The sequence below is a fragment of the Branchiostoma floridae genome, chromosome 1 (genome assembly GCF_000003815.2).
Source record: "Branchiostoma floridae strain S238N-H82 chromosome 1, Bfl_VNyyK, whole genome shotgun sequence".
Classification (NCBI taxonomy): Eukaryota; Metazoa; Chordata; class Leptocardii; order Amphioxiformes; family Branchiostomatidae; genus Branchiostoma; species Branchiostoma floridae.
The window spans coordinates 19,874,801-19,887,682 of NC_049979.1; the positions used below are offsets into that span (position 1 = coordinate 19,874,801).

General features: G+C 41.4%; 2 protein-coding genes across 3 annotated transcripts; both read left to right on the forward strand.

The window, feature by feature from the left end:
* The first annotated feature begins 5,269 nt into the window (after nt 1-5,269).
* On the forward strand, nt 5,270-8,802 carry LOC118427965. Its single transcript, XM_035837935.1, has 5 exons — nt 5,270-6,401; nt 7,162-7,578; nt 7,738-7,854; nt 8,313-8,401; nt 8,543-8,802. Exons 1-5 carry the CDS (start codon nt 6,359-6,361, stop codon nt 8,576-8,578), a joined length of 702 nt encoding a protein of 233 aa, XP_035693828.1. The 5' UTR covers nt 5,270-6,358; the 3' UTR covers nt 8,579-8,802.
* Nucleotides 8,803-9,800: 998 nt separating this feature from the next.
* LOC118428010 lies at nt 9,801-11,890 on the forward strand. 2 transcript variants are annotated; one of them, XM_035837985.1, is made up of 4 exons: nt 9,801-10,073; nt 10,631-10,990; nt 11,192-11,224; nt 11,397-11,890. In XM_035837985.1, exons 1-4 carry the CDS (start codon nt 9,992-9,994, stop codon nt 11,522-11,524), a joined length of 603 nt encoding a protein of 200 aa, XP_035693878.1. In that variant the 5' UTR covers nt 9,801-9,991; the 3' UTR covers nt 11,525-11,890. The 2 variants fall into 2 exon arrangements, with proteins under 2 accessions (XP_035693878.1, XP_035693870.1); XM_035837977.1 differs by having other exon boundaries at nt 9,803-10,073; nt 10,622-10,990; nt 11,397-11,885.
* Nucleotides 11,891-12,882: the final 992 nt, after the last annotated feature.

Here is a 12,882-nt window from a genome sequence, read left to right on the forward strand (position 1 = left end):
CCAGTCAGAAAGTATGTTGTCTTGTGTACGTTTCAGTCTCACCAGTCCCTATGAAGTTAAAAGCACAGCGTTCGTCCAGTCAGAAAGTATGTTGTCTTGTGTACGTTTCAGTCTCACCAGTCCCTATGAAGTTAAAAGCACAGTGTTCGTCCAGTCAGGAGAAATGTTGTCTTGTGTACATTTCAGTCTCACCAGTCCCTATGAAGTTCAAAACACAGTGTTCGTCCAGTCAGGAGGAATGTTGTCTTGTGTACGTTTCAGTCTCACCAGTCCTTATGAAGTTAAAAGCACAGTGTTTGTCCAGTCAGAAAGTATGTTGTCTTGTGTACGTTTCAGTCTCACCAGTCCCTATGAAGTTAAAAGCACAGTGTTTGTCCAGTCAGGAGGAATGTTGTCTTGTGTATGTTACAGTCTCACCAGTCCCTATGAAGTTAAAAGCACAGTGTTCGTCCAGTCAGGAGGAATGTTGTCTTGTGTACGTTTCAGTCTCACCAGTCCCTATGAAGTTAAAAGCACAGTGTTTGCCAGTCAGGAGGATTATTGTCTTGTGTACGTTTCAGTCTCACCAGTCCATATGAAGTTAAAAGCACAGCGTTCGTCCAGTCAGGAGGAATATTGTCTTGTGTGCCTGTCAGTCTTTACAACACTGCAAAGTTATGTTTTTTAATTTTCTTACCTTTACTTTCATTTTTCATGGCAGATAAAGTACCAGCTCTTGCAAGAGAAGTCACTACCAACAGAACCAGCTATGGGCAATTCTCCAATAGAGCAACTCTGCAACCCTATAGCTGACATAAGGCCAGGGAACATGCTGTATAAGGGCAGTTTCTCCTAATGTACTTTCCTTTGTTTGTTTGTGTGTGACAGTGCGTGTGTGTGGGTGGATGTGGGTGTCTGTTTGTGTGTGTGTATGTGTGTGTTTGTCCAGTCAGGAAGTATGTTGTCTTGTGTATGTTTCAGTCTCACCAGTCCCTATGAAGTTAAAAGCACAGTGTTTGTCCAGTCTGGAAGTATGTTGTCTTGTGTACGTTTCAGTCTCACCAGTCCCTATGAAGTTAAAAGCACAGCGTTCGTCCAGTCTGGAAGTATGTTGTCTTGTGTACGTTTCAGTCTCACCAGTCCCTATGAAGTTCAAAGCACAGTGTTCGTTCCGTCAGAAAGCATGTTGTCTTGTGTACGTTTCAGTCTCACCAGTCCCTATATAGTTAAAAGCACAGTGTTTGTCCAGTCAGGAGGAATGTTGTCTTGTGTACGTTTCAGTCTCACCAGTCCCTATGAAGTTAAAAGCACAGCGTTCGTCCAGTCAGGAAGTATGTTGTCTTGTGTACGTTTCAGTCTCACCAGTCCCTATGAAGTTAAAAGCACAGTGTTCATAAAGTCAGGAGAAATGTTGTCTTGTGTACGTTTCAGTCTCACCAGTCCATATGAAGTTAAAAGCACAGTGTTCGTCATGTCAGGAGAAATGTTGTCTTGTGTACGTTTCAGTCTCACCAGTCCATATGAAGTTAAAAGCACAGTGTTCGTCCTGTCAGGAGAAATGTTGTCTTGTGTACGTTTCAGTCTCACCAGTCCTTATGAAGTTAAAAGCACAGTGTTCGTCCAGTCAGGAGGAATGTTGTCTTGTGTACGTTTCAGTCTCACCAGTCCCTATGAAGTTAAAAGCACAGTGTTCGTTCCGTCAGGAAGTATGTTGTCTTGTGTACGTTTCAGTCTCACCAGTCCTTATGAAGTTAAAAGCACAGTGTTCTTCCTGTCAGGATGAATGTTGTCTTGTGTACGTTTCAGTCTCACCAGTCCATATGAAGTTAAAAGCACAGTGTTCGTCCAGTCAGGAGTTTTGAGGTATAATGTGTATCTGCCAGTCTTTACAACACTGCAAAGTTATTTGTTTCGCTTTCTAACCTTTACTTTCATCTATCATTGCAGGTGAACCAGCCACTGCAGGAGAAGTGACTACATGTACCAACAACTACCAACAGAAACCAACATACACGTAGGAAGTTCTCCAGTGCAGCTCTGCAATCTTCACACAAGGCCGAGGTAACCTTATCACTTGTCCAAAGTTGTAAGTTCGCATATAATGAGCTTGTGCCTATGTGCATGCCTTTACGTGAATGTTTGTGTACATGTAATTTCAGGCGTGAATGTGTGTGTATGTGTTTATATATGTATTTGTATGTGTATGTGCGCATGTATGATAAAAAACAGGTGCGGTTGTATGAATAGGTATAATGTATGTCTGTACTTTTTCATCAACAGGAGGCAATTTGTATGGAGATGAAGATTTGAACCTGAATGGGAGCACCTGCAGCCGTTGGAGAGGGGAGAGAACATGACGATTTGAGGCCATCAGCAGATAAACAATGTATCTTGTACCAATCCAACCTAAACTATTGAGTAATTGAGATGATGCCTACTGTGCTTAGTGACACTATTAGCATGGCATGAAGCTTCAAGTCTGTAGACTGGAAAAAGCATTATAACCAGTTCTGCTTTTCTCATAAGGAATACATTGTTATATTTCTTGGCCAATGTATGTATGAAATAGCGCATTCACTGTATCTGATCTGATGTCTTAGTGACATAGATATCCATTAATCTTGTCAGGGCCATCTTTGCAGTCGGCAAACAATCATCACCGAGAAAAGGGTTTTATGAGAATTGTGTAATTTAGTAAAAATGTTCTTATACTTCAACACCAATTCTGCCCTTTATATAAGTAGTACTTGTATGATGTATCTACTTTATGTAGATGAATGTATTATGGATTGTATCTATGAAAGACTGGGCACGAAATACTTTTTTCCAAACTTGCACTGGTGCAGGCAGCCGCAGACATTATCTGCACAAATATACCTGCATCTCGTAGTACTAAAATCAGTCAAGAAACCACTGCCATTAATTCCAACAGTCAATGCAGCTGGTAAAAATCTGCAATTCACCGACATCATAGTACATTGATATAAAAACCCAGTAAGGGCAAACAATGTGTCCCTGGATCTTTTTCTGAAACAGTTGGGCACCAACTGCTACAATGCCCCCTGTATTCTGCCCAATGCAGAGAACTAATGTCCACTGTTGAATGCCTCATACAGCAATGTCTTACCGTTTCTTTACTACTCCAATAGGGGGGTACCAGTACAGAAGTTCAGATCCTATTCAGGTCCAGAGGATCAGGTCCAGGTCTGGACCTGAACCTGGACCTGATTCAGTGAATACTCAAAACAATGGTCCATTTGTCTGTAAAGAAATCTATTTTGCGGTGTATTCGACTCCCACTGGCGTCTTAAAATCCTACAAGGCTAACTGCCTCTGTATGATTGACTGTAAAACCTGGTAGAAATGACTATGTCCTCCACTGTACTTCGCTCGTTATTTTCTTTGACCGGTCAGTCCCAAAAGGTGTGAATACCTGATCATATGATCTGTTCATTTTCCAATAGGTCCAACACCTGGTCCACCAAATTTTTTTAGGGTCCGTTCTTTCTGGACGGGTCCAATAAGAAAAGCCAGTTTTGTACCGGTACACTGTATCAGTACCCACCCCTAGGCTTGAGGGTTTATGTGACCATGTCATCAATAGGCAACTTTCCAATGCACTTCAAGACTAAGACATCTACTAAACGATTACTTCCAGCCGTGCATCTGTTTAGTTGTAAACTCTTATCTTATCATGCACACATTCCAGCTGCAATTGTTTTTAAGTGTATCAACTATTTTATCTTACTTGATATTTTTTTTTTTTTATTGTATGTGTATGTGGTTACGATATAAGTCTGCTGCCTAGTGTCCACATTGTATCATTATTGTCGCAATTTGAATAAAGTCAAAGTAAAACACAATACATGGACCAGTGCAGGTTAGGTGCAGGTGGGCATCAGAAATTCAGAAGTACCTGCACATCTGGAATGTTTCTTGCACTAAGCTGCATATGCAGGTGGTATTTCGAGCCCTGAAAGAGCTAATGTTTCTGGTTGAACTTTAGCACCTCTTTTGCACTATATTTGTTTAATGTGGTTTTTAAATAAAGTCAAGGTACTTGTTATTAATTTTTTTTTGTTTAACAAATTTGTCAGTTAATAAGTTTGTACATTCCTCGTTAAGTTACACATGTAAAAAGCTTTATAGCAAGGTTGATATCGTCTGTTATAACGTGTTTTCTGACAAAGATGTTTCCGATGAATTTATTAAATAGAGTAGTTTTGATTACATGAGTCTCTTGCCTCATTTCCTGAATCTGTATCTTTCAACCTCTAGTTGTTAGCAGGTAAATTTGTGAAATACACACCCGCAGGGATAGGCTAGCGATGAGCTGATATTCATACCCACCCGTAATTTAGGGGAATATTCATATCCTTTTAACATTATTTGGTTAAATCACTAATATAAAGTCTGTTTACAAACGTCAGGTCAGGTGGTAAGTCGCGTTTCAGTTTAACATTGATATGAATCTCTTGCTCTATTTTCTGGATGTGTATTTCTATGCTTGAGTAATCCTGTGATTGTTAGCAGGTACTTTGTAGAAATAATACACAACAGGCAAAGGCTAGAGGAGAAGCCTATTTTAATACCCTCCCGTAATTTCTTCATTCATATTCTTCTAAAATTGTTTGGTAAAATAACAATATAAAGTCCGTTTACATACGTCAGGTCAGGTTGTGCAGTCGCGTATCAGTTTTACATCGCATGCACTCTGGGGCCAGAACCGCTGTCAATACACACCAATATTGACAGGTAGGTGTGAAGGTCCCATGTGGAGTTAATCCCCGAGATAATGACTTAATCCTCGACACAGTGAAAGGCCCGACGCGATGCAGCGACCGATGCGATGCAGTGACCGATGCGATGCAGTGACCGATGCGATGCCATGCCCGATGCAATGCCCGACGCGATGCAATGCCCGACGCGATGCAATGCCCGACGCAGTTGTGTCGGCCCCCGACGCGAGACGCGTTGCATCGGAGCTGTATTTGACCGCCGACGCACGGTATTGGCGTCGGGCTAAAAAGTCAATGCTTTGGGTCGTAAACTACTCCTTAGCCGTCTCGGCTATGCTGTGTTGTTGTTATGTACTGTATTTTGTAAGTTGAAACGTTTATCGTTCGCTGAATGCCCATTGAATTTTACCATTCGCCTCTATCTGTTCCAGAGTTCATAGTTGGTGTCTCTCTTGGAGGAGCCGTGATGCTGGTGATAGCTATGGTTTTGGCCCTCACATTGTGTAAGAACGCCTCACAAACGGCAGGTTATAGCAGACCTGTCAAAGCTTAAACGGTTTTAAGTCTGCAATTAATTGCAGTTATTCCTTGAGTAACAGAAATAAAGCATGTCTTCTGTCATTTGTATAGTGTTACATATTTTGTATCCTTGTCGCTTGTGTTGTTATTGCTCACAAGTAGGCTTGTCTGTTTATATGTTTCATTGTAGATATACATCTCACTGTACTAGATAAGAACGCAAACGATGATACACTGATGATTATATTTCGATCTACTTTGTTTTCCATGTGATGATAAACACCAACCATATTTATATGATTAAGAAATCACAAACCAAACAAATGAATAAACAAATAAATGCCATATTGTCTGTGTACTTCATCCCTACGCTTTATGATTAGAGTCAACGATAACCTCAACTACCGTGTTTCAGTGTTCTACTAAGTGACTTCCAATGTAGTCAAACGAAATTAAAAATACCATGACAAAGAGCATTCGATCGAAGAAGAACACGTCATGTCTTTGCAAGTATATTTGTATCCAGTAGAACTCTGCCTAATACTAACGTTAAATCTCTAACTTGCCGAAACCAAAATACCCCATTCTTTCTGGAGATCACAAGCAAACGCACAGATGTTCGTTTTGCTGGAATGGCTCTTTTCTTGTTTCGTGACATGGACGAGCCCGAGAAAAAAATCACTATTACAAATAAAAATAAAACACCCTTAAACACGGATTTTTTCTGTTCAGTCACCACTCGGATCTTATTTCTTGACAGACCGTTTGAGATATGTTGGTTACACGATGCCAATACCAAACAATATGTATGTATGTATATGTTCACATATCTTTTCTTCGAGCCATCTAAAAGAAACGTGACACCCCCCTTTCGATTTCAAGAGGTATGTTGTTTACTGCGCGAGTCAGTCTGGTGAGGTACGCTTCAGGCGCTAGGCATAGGGCGTGGGCTTAAATATAGCAATTGCTTGATCATGACGTCACCGAACGGTCTGGTGCAAACCGGGAAGTGCTTAGTTTGAACCGAGGGATGGTCCGGAGCAGCTTCAAACGGTGTAACAGCCCCAACTCCAATTCCAAGGTCCACCTCTTCTTCGGAAAACCAAACTGTGGTCATCAAGATGCTTTTGGTGCCTGTCTTGCTGCAGATGCTGTTTTTGTTAGGTAGGTGCTACACTACAGGTGTTACACCACATGCACTCCACATGCACAGCTGCAACCAAATGTGCGCGCGCAGAGAATGCAGGGATCAAGATAGCACGCCTCGCTTAGTATTGATTATTTGAACTGTCATATTTTGGCTACGTTGTTTTTTGTCCATATTTGTGGATAACACAGACGTACTTTAATTCACATGAAACGGTAGTGTGTGTGGTTTGAGCTACAGACAAACAAAAAAGGTCAGAGAGCACGGTATACCCCATTGTCGGGTTTGGAAAGTTCCGTGACGTGGGGGAAAACCAAAGCCAACAACGGGACTAAACAAATGTCACAAAAATCCCCGTTCTTGTAACAAAGCCGTATACAAGTCTTGAATTTAACGTTACATTCAACAGCAGTGTCAGACTCCTTTTGAATGAATATAGGCTTACTTGAATCTCTAACCAAGTATATTGTACCATGGCGTGGGTCGAAATACAATGGCGGTTGCTTTCAATTTTAGTGTCCATTAAAAGCCGGCAGTCCTAATATAAAGTGTGCATGCACGGACACGTACCTGTCTGCCCCCTCCCACCCTCATAGTGCTGAATACTAAGCTAAATGCTTTCATTTTCATGATCTATGGAAAAAAGATGGCAAAACGCCAAGCGAGAAATGTAGAATGTGAAACTACATTCACTGTCAACCAGCTTTTTGTATATCCCCTAAGTTAACCCAAACCTCATTGAAACGTGTGGTTTTGTTTACTTTACTTTACATGCAGGTATTTCGGCAAAGGGAGAGGGCACGTTTGTAGACCAGTTTCCTCAGATAGAGGCGGTTCATTCTGACCTCAACACTACCGTTGGGGAAACAGTTGAACTCGAATACCTGTACGGTATACCGGTCAACTCCTCCGGTAGTGCTGTGGTCAAAACCGTCCATATCTTGAAGCAAGGCCGCCCTCGTGAGTTGGTGTGTGAAATAGCGCCGAACGGCACGTACTGCGACCCTCAGTACCAGGCCAGGGCCCGCCTGGAGGAAACACCTTGGGACGACGGTACCGGGACGTCATACAAGACAGGCTTGCTGGTCCTGACGTTAGAGAACGTGATGGTGTCTGACACGGCGGTGTACGAGGGGGAGGTGAGGGTGCTGCTGAGAGGGTACAACCAGTCCAAAGTGTCGGTGACAGTGGCAGGTAAGTGTATATCAAAAGATTCATTTAAGGTCTTATATGTACATGTTTGTTAGAGGGTGGGGTAAAAGAATAGTAAAATATAGAATAAGGAATGTAAAAAAAGTTTGATAGAAATTATACCTATAATATGAAGTTCATAAGCTCTCAACTATTGCACAGACGTTCCCCGGTGCCCGTACCGACCGTGTCCAGACGGAGAGTGGTTAGAGTGCCAAGCAGACAACAACATGACCTGCACCTGTACCTGCCGCGCAGTATACACCACGCAGTTTCACGGTAAGTGGTTTAACCGATACGTTAGCAATACATTTAAGATCACATCTCTTGTTGTGGAGCAATTCAGGACTGTAACAGTTTCAAAGTAGCTTTTCATTAGCCTCTACTAGGCTCCGTGGTTTGATGGTCTAATTGTCGAAATTGGACAAATAGAGTTAATACGCTAGGGGAGAATGTCCCTACTCGGCCGGCTGACTCCCCTAGCGTACTATTTACTCTATTTGACCAATTTCTACAATTAGACCACCAAACCACGAAGCCTGGTAGAGGCTAGCTTTTCATCAGTTTTTAGCTTTAGAGTGGCCATGTTTACACATGATGAGTGCATATTACTCTTCATTAACTTGTCATATTGTCAAATTAAAGACAATAACAAAATAGGCAAATAAAATATCCAATGTGTCAAAATGAGCCACAGGATGTCTTAAACTTGTTTTTTTTCTGCTTTGATATTCTAGTCGGTTCATATATAGGAGGGATTGCCACTGGTGTCGCCATCACCCTTCTCATAGTTCTATTTTACAAGTACAGGAAACAGATTTATAGGGTAAGCTATGTTTTACATTCGTTGCTTTTGTAGTGTTGACTTTGTTTTCTTTCTAGTCTGGATTCGATTGGCATTTCATGTACATGTATAGAACTATGCACATGATATAATGTAATGCAATGTGATTTACTTTTTTTCCAGTATTGTTGCAACCAACACGATCAAAATCAGATATGATGATCACGTGTTCATTGAGGTGCTGATTCCTACTGATTGTGCTAAAGAAACCAAATCGTCTCCACTTTTCTAATCATAAGACTTTCCTAATGAAATCAATTTTATGTGCCCAAACGTTAACGTCTTGTTTGCTGTTCAACACGAGATATGTGTCTATTCTTCCAATTGATGAAAATATGTAAATATTTCTGTAACATAGAGAAGAGGGTTAATAAATGTGTGAAATAAAGAGTCTAACATTATGTTTCTGGTCATCATTCCGTATATAGAGATGATCATTTCTAAGAAACAACAATTATAGACATTCTAAAAAGTAAATAGATAGAATAAAATCAGACTAGATAAACTCCCTATTGAGTTGACACCTTTATCAAACGCAGGAATACTTGTGGTTGTGCTGTGCATGGAACGTAAGATTGTAAGCGGCGATTAACCTTTCGTTAAACAGTCTTGTTGAGCGACACATTGTGGCCCTTTTGTGCTATTCAGAAGCGTGGAAAAGACAGTTCACCAGCATCAATAGGGTACAAAGAGGTAACGCCATGTTTGTGCCCATTGATCATAGCATCATGTTACGTCATACCGCAACTAGCTATATTGTACGATGTCACCTAGAGCAAAGTGCAACACTGAACTGGTCTATAGTCTCTGAGAAGATGAGAAGAATCATAAACCATACAAGCACCCTATCTTTTAGACGGAATTTTAAGTGAGTAAATCTGCCGATAATACGTATGATATAATCGTCCCAAGTACCGAGCTTGTGTCCATATTGTGAGTAAGTATACTTAAGGGGACCAATCATGAATGATCTGAAGGGATTGACAAATATGAATGGAGAGGTAGACTTCGAAAAATACACTTATACTTACTTCTGAATTGGTGGAGCCTGAATTGCACAGGAGTGGCAGATTATTATGCTTCGCTGATACGAAATATTATATGACTACAAGCACAAAAGCTACCTGCTCAATCTTAACGTTGATATTTGCACACCATCTTCTCAGTATAGCTATGTGCTGATTTTTAGTGAGCAGTTGATCTGGTCTCAATCATGATGTTTCCGGCCGTCTGATAGGGAAAAGAGATGCTGCGTCGAGTCCTTTCCATGTAATATGTAACCTTGAAGTGGCCTTATTATGTGGTGACCATCAGCCGTGCACGGAATCTCCCATCGTTGGGCTCCTCTCTTACCTTTCTACAGTCATGTACAACACCAACATGTGCATTCACGGTTAGTCCCTCATGACAAGGTCACACATTCGAGCAAACACTGTGGTTGTAACTTTCTAACCTTCCTGGCCAATCAGATTTGTAGATTGATTCGTCTGATTATATAACTCCGGCGATCAAACAAGACCATCTAGGCGAAAACACGAATCTGACTACTGACTGCTGTGAAACTGTGTTCAAATGGCGTGTAATGGCGTAAACAAAATCGGCGCCATTTTGTTCGCCTTACTATGTTCTAATGCCACGCCCTTGTTCGTCGCAGGTAAGCTGTTTTCTTTTCCGATTTTTGCAATGTGAGTCATATTCATATATCTGATTATCTGAATGTGTGTATTGTGAGATTTAGGTACCTCTGTAGTGCTTGTGTAATGAGTTAAGAGAGCTGCACTCTTTATATGAGCTACGTCACCTTTCACCTTTAATAAACTCAGTGTCTTACATTCGGTTGCATATTGTAGTAAATGCCTCTCTTAAACCTGAGTTATTTCTCTTACATGCGATTTGTAGAAAGTGCAGGGTACAACTATAATGGAATGTCTTAAAATGTTTATTTCTAACCTTACAATCTCGCCAAAGTGATTGTAATTTTACTTTCACTTTCACTTCTACATCCCGGACCTTTGGCGTAGGCCATATTTATTCTATACCGGGGCGCTATGTACTAGTATCTAAACGTCATACCCGAAGCTCATATGCATACTTATGAGCTTTACATAACTCTTCTCTCCTTTGCAGTACAATAATAAGTTTTCAGAGGTCTATGTTCTTGGGCACATTATTTGACTTATATGTCTTGCATTTCCCTTGAAGCCACCGCAGCGATAGATGGCCAGATCCACGTCACAGTCGGACTGGAACAACTCAGTGTCCCTCCCGGCGGTTCGGTCATCCTCCCCTGTAACTACTCCGTCCCGTCCGACGATGTCCGGCCGCTGGTCAGCTGGTGGAAGGACAGAGGGCCCGTACTGACCAGACGGATCGTGTACGAGCACCAGGAGGGACGGTTCAGTAATGGGTATGATGAGTGGGTGGGGAGGACGGCCCTCCTCAGACAGGCGTCCCTACAGATGTCCAACCTGACGACTAACGACACAGGGAAGTACGAGTGTGAGATCAGGGTTCCTCTCAAGTACGGGGCAGCACGGGGATTCATCAACCTGGACGTCGGTGTTTCCGGAGGTGCGTTTCACTTTTCTTTCGTTTCATCTCATCTTGCTCTCTTAACGTTTTCATTTGGTAGAAATAAATTAGTAGGCTTTCTTAGTTTATGTTACCTTTATCCGGTTTTGTGGGGGTGTAACTGTAGTGCATTGGTGTTTGTCATTACGGAATGTATCGACACACGTCATATTACGACATCCCTGAATCTTTCACTTTCAGGTAAAAACGACCCTTCGTACCAACTCCAAACAGGTGTGTGTTTTTTGTACAATTATATGCCAACATTTTTGCCAGTGTGCATTGTAGAAACAATATGTATGTTTAGTGAATTTCACCGTCGGTTGAGCATGTTTAGGAAGGTTTTCATATTGATTAGAAGAGTTACTGAAGTGATACATTTATTTTGTTTTTTTTTTTGCTCCAGGAGTCATTGTCGGAGTGGCTGTTGTCGGGGTACTGATCATATCCACCATAGCCGCGATCCTGATCCTCACACTGCATAAGAGGAAAATCACGACTTCGGCAAAATATAACAGACAAGTTAACACATAGATTTACGGAGCAAGAGAATTTAGAATCCTGAAATGGAGGGGGTGATAAACGGAAACATGTTTACACAATTTTACTCCCGTCGGTCCAAGGTCCCATACGAACCGTATCTGTGTAGCAAGAGTTAACATTACACAGTTTGATGTACATAAGTCTATAGCTAGATCTTTCACTTGGCTGGTGTATATTCCGTCCGAAGTTTAAGCATGCGTCACGTTCATTGGTCCACTACTCCTTTGCTTCGTAAATAAACGTTTGACAAATGGTACATCCAAATGCAACTGCTCAGTCTTCTATGAGATAAAATCAAACATTGATGTGGAAAGATGCACTCTGTGTGCTTGCATGCATTAAACTATGATAAGTATGTTTGGGTCGAATTGTTTTCAGTGCCACACAGTGTTTCGAAAGTTAAAAGTAGTTCCATAGCCCTTTGAGGCCGTAAGGGCAGTGTGTTGTCATCTACAGCATCTAGGGCACAGTTTTGGGCGGCGGAGCCAAATACCCTCCTCCCACTGCCCTTTACTTCCCGAACCGAAGTCTGGTATTTTACACCTGAGTGAAGTGGGGAAAGTCGTGTTAAGTGCCTTTCTCACGGACATATGATCGGTAGCATGACAGGATTCGAACCCAGGACCTCTGGCACCTGGGCTAAAGACCATGCTCCATGTGGGGTCGTGAGGCGAATATCGCAAGACGCAAAATTAATGGGACTGATAGTGATTGCTCTATTCTTATTCCTTGATCAATCCTTGAAAATTGAAATATCCCTTTTACAGAAATGGCATGCCATGAGCACTCTCGCACTCCCATATCCGCAATTGTTAAAAGACCATTCAGAAGTTCTTAAACATATTAGCAATATGGTTGTCCTGATAACGCAATTACATCTGATCAAAAGCAAAGTACAACTATACTACTTAACTTACATACACATTTACGGAATACGGTGTTTACAAAACTGTACAAGCTTCTACGTATCCCAGTTTCCTCCCCTTATCACTGGTTGTCATGGTTCTTTTCCTTTTATGATTGCCAGCTTATGTGCGTGAATTTCAATACTATATAGCGAAAATATAAACATTAAAAAACTTAACAAAATTAGATACATTTTCCTAGATATCAGAATACTCAACCTCTCAATGCACAAGCTACCTTTGACAACATATTGTACGAAAGTTTTGTACATAATGCCATGTCTTTTTATTCCAATCGATGCATTGCAAAGCGATGATGCCAAGATTGAATCCTGCTTTGGCCATAATTGGTGGAAAGTAGCTACAGAACTGATGTCTTGTGGAGGCCGATGGGGTACGTCCTAGACTAAAACGCTAAGATTGACGTAACACGGCTGTAGTGAG